This window comes from Tachysurus vachellii, chromosome 3 (genome assembly GCF_030014155.1).
Source record: "Tachysurus vachellii isolate PV-2020 chromosome 3, HZAU_Pvac_v1, whole genome shotgun sequence".
Classification (NCBI taxonomy): domain Eukaryota; kingdom Metazoa; phylum Chordata; class Actinopteri; order Siluriformes; family Bagridae; genus Tachysurus; species Tachysurus vachellii.
In genome coordinates this window covers 20,446,663-20,458,401 of record NC_083462.1, presented here as the reverse complement: position 1 = coordinate 20,458,401, position 11,739 = coordinate 20,446,663, and the positions used below count along the sequence as shown (strand labels likewise).

General features: G+C 39.8%; 1 protein-coding gene across 2 annotated transcripts; it reads right to left on the bottom strand.

Annotated features, from left to right (window-relative positions):
- Window positions 1-410: 410 nt before the first annotated feature.
- Window positions 411-10,344, bottom strand: hsf2 (heat shock transcription factor 2). Of its 2 annotated transcripts, XM_060866217.1 has the most exons (12): window positions 10,118-10,343; window positions 8,609-8,717; window positions 8,376-8,503; window positions 7,758-7,882; window positions 7,519-7,594; window positions 7,356-7,417; window positions 7,146-7,224; window positions 4,336-4,448; window positions 3,533-3,790; window positions 2,727-2,829; window positions 2,496-2,562; window positions 411-1,124 (listed from the first exon to the last, which is right to left on the bottom strand). In XM_060866217.1, exons 1-12 carry the CDS (start codon window positions 10,208-10,210, stop codon window positions 826-828), a joined length of 1,512 nt encoding a protein of 503 aa, XP_060722200.1. In that variant the 5' UTR covers window positions 10,211-10,343; the 3' UTR covers window positions 411-825. The 2 variants fall into 2 exon arrangements, with proteins under 2 accessions (XP_060722200.1, XP_060722201.1); XM_060866218.1 differs by lacking the exon at window positions 3,533-3,790 and having other exon boundaries at window positions 10,118-10,344.
- Window positions 10,345-11,739: the final 1,395 nt, after the last annotated feature.

Here is an 11,739-nt window from a genome sequence, read left to right as displayed (position 1 = left end):
TGACACACATGCGCACTGAACGCTCTCTCTGCTGAATATTGACAAGACACGCCCCTTTCTGCTCATTGGCTACACGTTAGTTTTGTTTTCGTTTTGTTGGGCGGCCCAACGCAGTTTTCTGAAGCATTTCTCAAACAACGGAGACCCCACCTTTAAGAGTATAGATCACTACTGAAACCCCACCATGTATCTCTTACCTCTTTCAGTAAATAATAATAAGCAATTTTCTGATTTAGACTATACATTTACAGCAGTTGGCAGACTCAATTGTCCAGAGCGACGCATTTTAAGGGCCTTGCTCAGGGACCCAGCAGTGCCAGCTTGTGAAATTGGGATTCAAACTCACAACCTTCTGATTGTAGCCCAACACCTTAACCACTAGGCTTCATATGAATAATAACAGGCTTGAATTCCTTGCGACGTCTTTATTATTGGGATATTGACAAAGCATAAGGAGAAAGGCGAAATCACTGTACTTTCAGGACATTATTGAACTAACAAGAGTACTGTTATGTACAGAGATCTGAACGCAGGCACTTCTATACCATGTCACGTGACCAAGCCAAAGACGCAATCACAGAATTCAGTATTTAAAAAAATAAAAGGACAACAGAATAAAACACAAAATTAGAAAAGCTACAATCTGGTGTAACAAACTTGCTGCACTGTAACCCTCGTTTATCCAGGACGACGATGAACAAGATCAAAAAGCTGACGTGATAAAATGGAATGTCAATTTCACGTGGAAAAAAAAAATGTACCGAAAAATGCATTGAATAAATAGATCGTCGTTCTGATGAATATGTACAATAAAAAGGTCCGTCGTTAAATGTCCAGTTGTGGTGGATCGGCTGGAGGCAGGTCCGAGTTCAGTTCACACAGATAGAAGAGTGTGGCTTCGCTGGCCTCTGCCTCGGTGAGAGGCTCGAGGCGGATCATTGAGCTGCGTGGAGCTGCTTCTGGCTGCAGGGAGGACTGCAGGAGGTCCACAGCGTCTTCTGTGCTCTGCTTCACTGAAGCTTGGTTTAGATCTTCGGGCTGTGGTTCGATAACCGAGGGGAGAGGACTGCAACCATCCAGGAAAGACAGCAAGGGACAGCTGGTGTACTGAATCAACTGTTTATCTGAAACAGGACCGAATACACAAAATAAGGATCTGTTCTGAACAGAAGGTTATAAGTTCAAATTCCAGGATTGCCTGAAGATCACCTTTGGCCATTAAAGTGACACTTTAGCCAAAAGTAAAATGCATGTATTTTCTTAAAAACACAGACATGTTCAGAAGAATGTCGGTCTCAGCCTCAGACATCACACCCAGCACCCATTGGCCAAACGCCTGATGCACGCGTCTCACAAAACTTGAAACATCCGACTGGTTGAATTCTACAGGGTTTCACTGAGACATTTTTAACAGTTCTCCTGGAAACAAAGCCTTCGCTCTACTTTTGTCATGGAATAAGGAAGCCTTTGTTTATACAACTGTGAGAAGGGCTGTTTATGAGGATCAGCTAAACGCTGGATTTTCCAAATAAGGTGGAGTTAATACCAATTAATAAAATCATGCGAATTAATGAATGAATGAATGAGTCTATACAACAAACTCCACCTTATTTGGAAAATAAGTTTCCTTTACATATCAGTCAGACATCCTTTTGAGCCAATCCTTGGCCAATAAAAACTGTTATGGAGTCCAGACCTTCTGCAGTCAGTCTGAAGCTCTGGCTTCGTGATAACAACTCTTGCCCCTTTTCCACCAAAAAGAACCGGGTGCTGGTTCAGAGCTAGTGCTGGTTCAAAGTTTGTTCCACTGGTGAACCTTCTAAGAACCGGTTTGCCTTTCCACCTGCTAGAGAGCCGTCACAGAGCCAAGTCTGACGTCACTGTGTACGTGTCACGTGTCCCAGCAACTTTAGCGCAGCAGTGGCAAACACAAACACATCAACAATGGCGGATGTTGTTTTACTGTTAATGCTCATGGCTTTGTGAACCTACATTAGCATCCAAATGCGGCGAATCCAACGTGTACGTGCAGCTCCGTGTAATTTGTATAAATGGAGGTTGTAATCGAGAAAGTACATAACGTTATTTTATTACTAACACAGAAAAAATTTAGCCTTAGCATGTAGCTACCTACTATCATGTGTGCTGATAATGTATCATATCGCGGTAAATTAAAAGTGTATTAAACATTAGTATACTTAAGGTACATTAGCAAATGCACTAACAGTAGCTCCGCCCACAGCCCCTGACACAAGCGGTTCTTAAGTCTAGACAAGCAACGTTTTGGTGCTACTTAAGAACCACTTTTCCTGGTTCAGAGCCGGTGCTTTGGCTGTCGAAAAAGAAAGAACTGGTTCTAAATTAGGCTCTGGCTCCGAACCAGCACTCGAACTGCCTCGGGGGAAAAGGGGCAATTGTGTGCTATTTGCATGTTCAAGCAACGGTTCATGGGCCTGATTTCCAAGGCTGAGACTAAGAATTTGTTTAACGGTTACCTGTGGAGTAATGCTCTGTCTCGGTCCTAGCAGAAACGTCTTCGCCTCTTAAGTGGGAGCCGGTTTCCTGTGGCAAAGTTTCCAAGCAGATGACAAGGATGAATAAGTTAAGTGATAACATCTGAAGCACGAGGTGACTTGTCATTCGTCACGCATGAGATCTGTACATAGTATTTTACGGATGTAAAACAGAAGAGAGATCGGTTTGTGTGCACCGTCACAGACACGAACCTCTAGAATGTTGGAGTCGATGGAGAACTGTTTTCCATACAGCATGGCCTGAAAGTCTTCCAAGCTGCAGTCAATACTGTCCAAGTAGTCCATCAGCTCCACTCTGTTGAAGAGATCAGATTATTTTATAAACAATAAACGCCATTGTCTGTGCACCTCAGCATTTGGATTCAAGCCTGAAGTAAACTCTTTTTCTTTTATCTGAATGTACTGGCACCTTAAAAAAGCACCTTAACCTGCGCCAGTGCAAGAATCTCTGTATGAAAAAATGTATGCGTGTTTAAACCAAACTAAAATTTTCCACTGTATGCTGTCCTTCATTCTCATGTGTGTATACCATAACGCCATAAAAGACACCTGGCAGCACAAAACGAACACGATTAGGTTAAAGCAGTTTAAGTTTTTTTGACTCACTTCTATGCTATATATATATATATATATATGTGTGTGTGTGTGTATATTTAATTATAAATAGTATAGACGTTAATTAGTCTTCTTATGCATAAATTTACACACCCTCAGGAGGACAAAGGTTTTACAGAATTCGAGATGATGATTACTTGTCTGATGTAAATCCGTGTACGCTCGACTTACTTCCCGATTCTTTCGTGTCTAGCTTGATAAATGAGGCCCGTTGTGTACCGGTGTGGTTTATACTCTTATCTGATTGTGTGGTGGTCAAAAATGATGAGACCATACCGATAAACAGGTTTACTAGTTTTCTGAACAAGCCTTATGTCAGAGAAAGCACAAGAGAAGGAATGTATGAAGCTATCAGTAATAGATGAAGTCCATTCCTGACTTACTTGCCCAGGAGGTTAATGTTCTGAGAAATGGTGCCGCTCTCATTGAGGATGGAGTCCATCATCTTCACAGGATCCTCCAGGCTCAGGGCTGAACTATGGTTTAACTGCAAGGCGCTGCATGTTGGCTGGATGCTTTCAGGGCTTCTGGATGTTTCTCCTTCGGCTTGCGGTGTAGCGTCTGTTGGTATCGGTCCGTTCATGCTCCTGTTTTCTGTGGTCTCGTTGTTGTCGCAGTCAACCTCAATGATTTCTACATCACTGCAGCAAGTCCAGTGTAAAAAAAAAAAAAAAGGATGACCCGCGTTTATTTAATGCATAAAGCAAGTTACCGTGCGTTGACAAGTTACCATGTTGAGATTAATTCTTTTTTTTAAGGGTTTGACTTTGAGCACTAGCTCCATTTCTAACCTCCCATTCATGATCACCAAGAGCAACGTCCAAGGCTTGACGCTCTGTAGTGTAAATGAAGCATAGAGATGTACTTATTTACTTCCCCTTCATCATACGCTGACTATATTTACTCTCCAACAGGAATTGGCTGTAGCTTGTTGATATTCCTAGACCCTGACCCTGGTAGCTCAGTGGTTAAGGCATTGATCAGAAGGTTGCTGGTTCAAATCCCAGGTCAAGCCACCACTGCTGGGCCCTTGAGCAAGGCCCTTTAACCCTGAATTGCTCAGCTGTGATACGAAAAAGCGAGATACGGCTCTGGATGAGGATGTCTTCCAAATGCCGTAAATGTAAAAAGATAAAGAAAGATCTGCACTGTGATTAGGAATAAACTCAAAGCAAACACAGCTTACCCTTCGTCTACCAGCGTCGTGGTGTCCAGTGCGATTTCTGCGTCTTCGTTCGTGGTATCGCAGACAACGACTTCGTCAGCGACGTCGGTGTTCTTCAGATCGCTGACTGCAGACTGACAGAATAAGACAGAAACAAAGGTTTTAATATACACATGAATCTCCATGATTCTCCTGACTACACCGAATGAAACCTGAAAGCGTACAACTAACAAATTTAAAAAAAAAAAAATAAATAAAAAATAATAATAAAAATAATAGTAAATATTAGGGATGAGCAAGTACAGCATTATCTGTATCTGTTAACCATATGAATTATCTGTATCTGTACTCGGAGTGGGTGGGGCTTGTCTTGAAATGGGCGGGGCTTTAACCGGTATGTTATTTTAAGCATGCAATTGATATGGGTTGATCAGAAATTGTTATATTTATTGCTGATTAGAAAAATATTTACAGGACAGCATCAGGATTGAGCTTCAGATCAATGGCTTTGATCACGATAGCAAACGAACTATATTACAGAACAAGTTTTGCAACAATGAAAACAAAACAATGCAGTGCAATTATGAAGTAAAATGTAATGAACAACATAACTTTCTTTTTCAACTTTTAATTTTTTTATGATCAGTGTGATTTTTTTTTATTTTTTTGGTTCTTTTTTAGTTTTTTTATTTCCACACCAGGTGTTTGTGTGTGTGTGTGTGTGTGTGTGTGTGAGAGAGTAGCTTAATAATTAATTTGTAATATTTATAACACTAGTTTACTACCTTTATGTTTTTATGAAATACAGCAAAAACGTGTCAGACACTCAGTGTCTGGTTACTGGTTAGAGACAGCTGAAGGTTTAAAAAAGAAAAAAAATCTCCGACAGGCAGAGACGCAATGCGAGTCGCATTCTACCAAGCAAGCATCACGTCTGAACGAACCCATGTTTACCAGAACTCTACTGGTTAGTAAGTACGTATTAACGTTACAACCCGAGGGAAAAGCTGTTCTGCGTGTGACTGTGAGTGAGCAGAGCGAGACACAGCAACACAATACATCTGTATGTGTGTAGGGGAGGGGCGCTGTGACTAGCCTATCACAGAACGCCGACACAATCAGCTACCCAATGAGGATTTTCATTCAATCCGAGCACGGATATTGACTCGTATTACTCGTATAATACTCGTACTCGGCAGAAGTGCTTTATCTGTACCGGATACTCGTTTCAGCCGAGTATCCGTCTCATCCCTAGTAAATATAGCTGCAAGCAGCAATGGCGGGCCCTCGCACGTTTTTTTATCGCTATACGGTGCCTCCCAGAAAACAATGCACGGTGGGCAAGTGCATCAAGTGGGTAAATATCAGTGGACTATTTTATGTTGTTACTGACCCATTTGGGGACTGTAGGTAAAAAAAACCCCACATTTTAGACAAACGGGGAGCTAGTGAGCCACTTAAGAGACACCCTTTGTCTGACCTTTTTGTCCACACTTAACAGCCGACAAATGTGAGGTATGTGTCAAATTTCAAGTTAATCTAAGCAAGCCAAAAGCCTTAAATATGCCTGGAATAAAAGTAAACTTTGACACGATGCCATGGCAACAGTGTTTGAGATATCAAAAATCCGTTCGCAATTTCGCATCTCCAATATCTCTGCATCATGGTGGCCAAGTCTAGTCTCAATTGCATGAATCCCCTAGGAGGAGTATTTAAAAGTTTACCGCATGCAGCGGTCAAAAAATCCACCTTTGTGACTGACACACTTCCTGGGGCCTGTTGGTGGCGCTATACCCGGGACTCACAATAAGCACATCGATGCGATCGGAATCCTTGGCCGAACATACACACCTCGTGTCATCACAATAAGACATTTTTTGCCTTAGATAGAAGACACTTCCTGTTTCTCTGAATTCGCCATAACTTAGTCGCCTCGCCATGGCAGCACCGTTCGAGATATCAAAAATCCCTACGCAATTTAGCAAGTGCAATGTCTCGGCATCATGTTCACCACGTTTGATGTCAATCGCATGAATTCCCTAGGAGGAGTATTTAAAAGTTCACCGCATGCACTTATAAAACAATCCAAAATGGCCAACTTCCTTTTGGGCAGAGCTCATAGTTTAGAGGGCGAAAGTTGTTCGGGTCGATGAGATCTATATGCGTACCAACTCTCGTACATGTGCGTACATAATTGCCTGATCTGTGCACCAATGTTTGTTTTTGCATTAAAGGGGGCGCTGCCCCCTGCCACGCCCGTATTCCAGCCTTTGCCTGAGCCTGGCGTCGCACCACTCTGACGTGTGTGCCAAATTTCAAGGGTTTTCGAGCATGTTAAGGGACCCCAATTGGCCAATGTGTGCAAAAAAAAAAAATATACTCCCAAGAAAAAACAATAGGGCTTCACACCATTCGGTGCTCGGGCCCTAAATATAGCTGCAAGCAGCGATGGCGGGCCCCTCGCACGGTTTTTTATCGCTATACGGTGCTATCCCAGAAAACAATGCACGGTGGGCAAGTGCATCAAGTAGGTAAATATCAGTGGACTATTTTATGTTGTTACTGACCCATTTGGGGACTGTAGGTAAATAATTAATTGCCCGATCTGTGCACCAATGTTTGCTTTTGCATTACAGAGAGTTTTCGAGCATGTTAAGGGATCCCAATTGGACAATGTGTGCAAAAAATAAAATAAAAAAAATATATATAAACCTGAGCAAAAACAATAGGGCTTCGCACCATTCGGTGCTCGGGCCCTAATAAATCATCATCAAAGCTTGTGCCACTTTCACCTAGAACAGGGTATAGAAGAGTTTGGTTCAGATACATACACTGCTTTGGTCCACTGGTTCCTCATAGATCTGGGAAATGAATTTTGACTTCTTTCCATTGCTGCTCAGTAGCAGAGGCCTGGTTGTGAAAGTGAGAGAAAAAAAAAAGTCTAAATGCAGTACACTTAAAAAAACGTACAATTGAAGGAAGTATAACTTTCTGTATCTATAAAGGATACAAAACTAAAAGGATATAAAAACTAAAGCTACCTCTTGCGTTTCAGGTTCAGCACACGGTTATTCTGGACCAGTGTGATGATGAACTGCACCAGCTACAATGTAAGGAAAGGAAAAACATGACAGTGTGAACATTGTGCACTTTGTCGAATCAAACAACGTTGAATCCGACAACTTTGGGTGTATATGATGATACCTCTTTTATAGCACGTTGCTGTTGCACGTGCTTCTGCCTGAGATCGGACATCTCCCTCCACAGAGCCTCGTTTTCACTGAACAAATCCACAACAAAAAATAAATAAATAAAATAAAATGTAACGGGAGAAAGTCACGTCGTTATTATTACTACATGAAACCAGGCATGTGCCATAATACACAGCATTGTGTGGAGATTCAATATTACGCAGGGGAAAAGAAAAAAAAAAACTTATTTACCGCTTCAAAGTGGCAAGTCTGGCATCCATGTCTTCCTGTTTATCGTGCACAGTTTGAACACTAGACAGAATTTTGGACAGATCCTCTTGCCTCAGTTTGCTGTCTTCTGGTCTACTACTGGATACCTAATACATGATGAAATGTCAGGACGCAGATTAAATGCACGGTAAAACATACATTACGCTACACTCTCCTTGTCCTCAACACTAATGACAATGAATTATCTTCTTCAAACAACTGACTGGGGAAAGAGAATCTATGGCTGAGGAAAACTTTGGGAATATCGTCATTTATGGAAGGAGTCTCCAGTATCAGGGAATGTAAAAGTGTTCCGGAATGACAACAGAAAATGACTCATCCATTACTTTATATAAAGTTAAATGACATGCTGTTCTTTCATATAACTGATAGCAAAACTCTGTTATATAAAGAATAAAACAACAATATGCTGTTTTAGGAAAAATTGTCGACTGTAATGAAGGTCTACATGACAGCTTTCACGTTAACAGTTTTTTTAAATAACAAAAATGATATAATAATTAAATAATATATTATTTATATTGTTTAACACTCTTAAATCTCAAGCATTCCAACTCCACATGAACGCTCCTAACCAACCTTTCTCTTTATGTTCTCCAGTAAATCGTCTCGGCCATTCTGAAAGTAAGGATGCTGGAATTCGACTGGTCCGTCTCGCTCTTGCTTCACTATGCCGGTGTCGACGTGCATCACCTTGCGGAAGCCGTCTGTGAAAAGGAATCAAACTTCTTTTTTATTTGATTTTTGTTTTGAACAACAGACATCACAAATGAATGACGTAATTACGAAACACACTAAGAGAATTCCCGTACACATGTTCAGCTGTCGGACAAAACTGGCCATATTATTGTGCTTAAAAAACTTCGGTAGGATTTCTTTCGCGAACCGTTGCTCATCCAGGACGAGGAAACTGTTCCCCTCCTGTAAAAAAAAAAAAAAAAAAAGGAAGATCAGGTCAACAAATCAACATAACCTGGTCATCGCTTCAATTACACTTGAAATGGAACAAAATCACACGTGCTTAATGTAATTCCTACAAATTTTAAATTCTTCTGGAAAAAATAAACAAAACAAAACAAAATAAAAATAAAGCTTGTTCAGGTGGACTCAGGACTCAACTATACTGTCCTTTAACACTTTTTTGTTTAAACATCAACCTTTTGGAGGATATTTTTCACACCCTGCACTCACACAAAGCAATACTGCTAAAAAGATCTCACGCTGCCTAAACTTTCCATCAGCTGCCTTCGAGTGCAGTAGCAATAACATGCTCAAAGGTTTCTTTTACCCACACAGTAGACTACTAATTATCGACGAGAGCCGGCAACTCCCAGCTACAGACCAGATGTGGACGTGTCCAGTGGTCCGACAAAATGTATAAAAGTTTAACTTTACTCAAATACGAGGTGATTTAATGCAGTGATGACGATTTAATATGTACATTAGAATTGGCCTAGAGAAAAAAAAATTAAGAAAGATGAACTTAATGTTCTACAAAACCACTACACAGAGTACAAAGTCAACAAAAGGAAAAAAATTATTAATGAGTAACACGCCCTTAATTACTCATTACACCCTTAGAAATCGAAGTATTAAAGTAAAATCGTATTTCTCTTGGTTGTTTATTACTATTAATTAATTTTTTTTTAATTATTATTTTATTTCCGGATGTGTTTATAATATGTATTTACTGTTTTTCGGATAATCTTTTTTCCCCCCAATAATTTTCATTTTTATTAAAACAAATATTAATCAATAAAAAAATGATTCAATTCCACGTATCTTCATGGAACATAATCCGATATGCAAATGACTCGATGAATATGTAAATGAGTTTCTTAAGCAACTAGTTCGTTAGCTAGATAGAACTAGGTTTTGTTAGACATTTCATTTCCCTTGCATTCGCTTGGTTAGCTATTTGTCTTCAAAGTAAATTCAACACGTGAAAAAAAAGAGGAATCATCATTAGGATACTTTATTCTGTGTTTACCGTTAGCTAGTTAGCCTGTTAGCTAGCCTAGCTAGATAGCCCGTGTTAGCTAGCGCAATATAATCAACCGTTACGAGCTAAAAGAGCTAACAGTAAGGAAAAATAAACATGCATTAGATTATTGATCCGTAGATAACTGAAGATTAGAAGGTAATTATGTCGCATTGCTCAGCAGCTAGCATCTCTGTAGCTAACATCGCTGTAGCTAACATCGCTGTAGCTAACATCGCTGTAGCTAACATCGCTGTAGCTAACATCGCTGTAGCTAGCATCTCTGTAGCTAGCATCTCTGCAGCTAACGGTTAAGTCCTTAAACACTTTTTAATCTAACCTGACTCCAGCAAATGAATCCATTAGTGTCAGAATCTTCCACCAGAGTCCACAGCTTGGTGAGAAACGCAGGAACATTTGAGTTGTGTTTCATTTTGTTCTCTAAACAGGTATAAAAAAAAGTAGCTCTTTTGTTTTGTTTTTTTTTTTAGACACAAAAACACTAGCAGCAGTGAAAACAACGACGCACACGTTCACACCACTTCCGGTACACATTCGGAGGCGATGTGATTGGTTATTCGTGGAGTGACGTCAGAGGTGCGTGTAGTTCACACGTGTAGGTTGTGCAACGTGTCTTGACACGACACGGGTGACTGTGCAGTTTACAGCAAATCCTCAAAAAAACTATTTTGCCATAAAAATTAAAGATGAAATAAAGATTAAATTTGACCATGTTTAAGCCCTTACAGTTTCTTTGTTTGTTTGTTTGTTTTTTTCTAAAAACTACAGATTTCTTTTTTTTTGCATGTATCACAATCAAAAGAAAAGTTTAAGTTTGCAGTAAAAAACGAGTCCCAATTCGATGGTCAACATCCACATCAGTCTCCCATCAGCCGAATATCAATCTCTGTGCTAAAACCAGTGGTGAAAAACAAATCTCAGTCATTCACTTGTTTGTTATGTGCTTGCTGAATGTTTGTTAAACCACAATCATTTTCAAAGTTTGTCCGCATTCATCCGTACAGATTCCATACATTTAACAGTTTTGTTTATTATAGTTATGTTTACAGACTCATCTGATCATCAGGGAATAATGGCTGAAAGGTTTGGACCTAAAGCAACTTTGTGTAGTTCACAGACTCCTTTGTAAAGATTTGGACAAATAAGCATGATGGAGCTGACTTGTGTTGTAAATCAGAGATTAGCTCAAATGGTCACATGTTTGCCTTGCATATGAGATTTATCAGGATTGAAATTTCCCACTGGGATGAAAAAAGTCTAATCTAACAAAATATAACAACTTGTTTAAGATTCAAAAGTTCAAGATTCAAGATTTTTATTTGTCACATACACAATTATATAGAGCATATATATCCAGCAGTGAAATGTGAGTCAGGTCCGCTCCATGGACAGTGCAATTATTAAAAAATACAACACAGATGAAAATATAGGATAGAATATAGGCCATTATATATAACTTATAAAAACTTATCTTTCAGTAACTTAACTTTTATCTATCTATCATCTATCTATCTATCTATCTATCTATCTATCTATCTATCTATCTATCTATCTATCTATCTATCTGTCTGTCTGTCTGTCTGTCTGTCTGTCTGTCTGTCTAATCACTTAATCACCTTAACGATGCATTACATATATATTATTGAACCAGTATTAAATCTATCTATCTTCTGTACCTACACAGGGTCACAGGAAGCCTGAGGCTATCCCAGGGGACACTTTGGGGTACCCATCACCAGAAACACACACAGACACACCACGAGAGGAAAGGACCTGAAACCTGAAGCATGAGGAAAACTCAAATTTCACACATGCAAGGCAGAGAAACATAACCCCCAACATTGTTGGTGTGAAGCCACGCTACCAAATGAAATAATCATAAAACTAACCATATAACTGTATTATGAAGCATTAGATGGTAACTCTAACTCGACAATATCA

Excerpts from the sequence above, each read along its gene's own strand:
- hsf2 (XM_060866217.1), bottom strand. The coding sequence starts at position 10,210 with ATGAAACACAACTCAAATGTTCCTGCGTTTCTCACCAAGCTGTGGACT. Across the intron at positions 7,225-7,355 it reads CTGAACCTGAAACGCAAGAG|GCCTCTGCTACTGAGCAGCA; the intron begins GTAGCTTTAGTT and ends TTTCACAACCAG. Across the intron at positions 2,830-3,532 it reads AACATTAACCTCCTGGGCAA|AGTGGAGCTGATGGACTACT; the intron begins GTAAGTCAGGAA and ends TCTCTTCAACAG.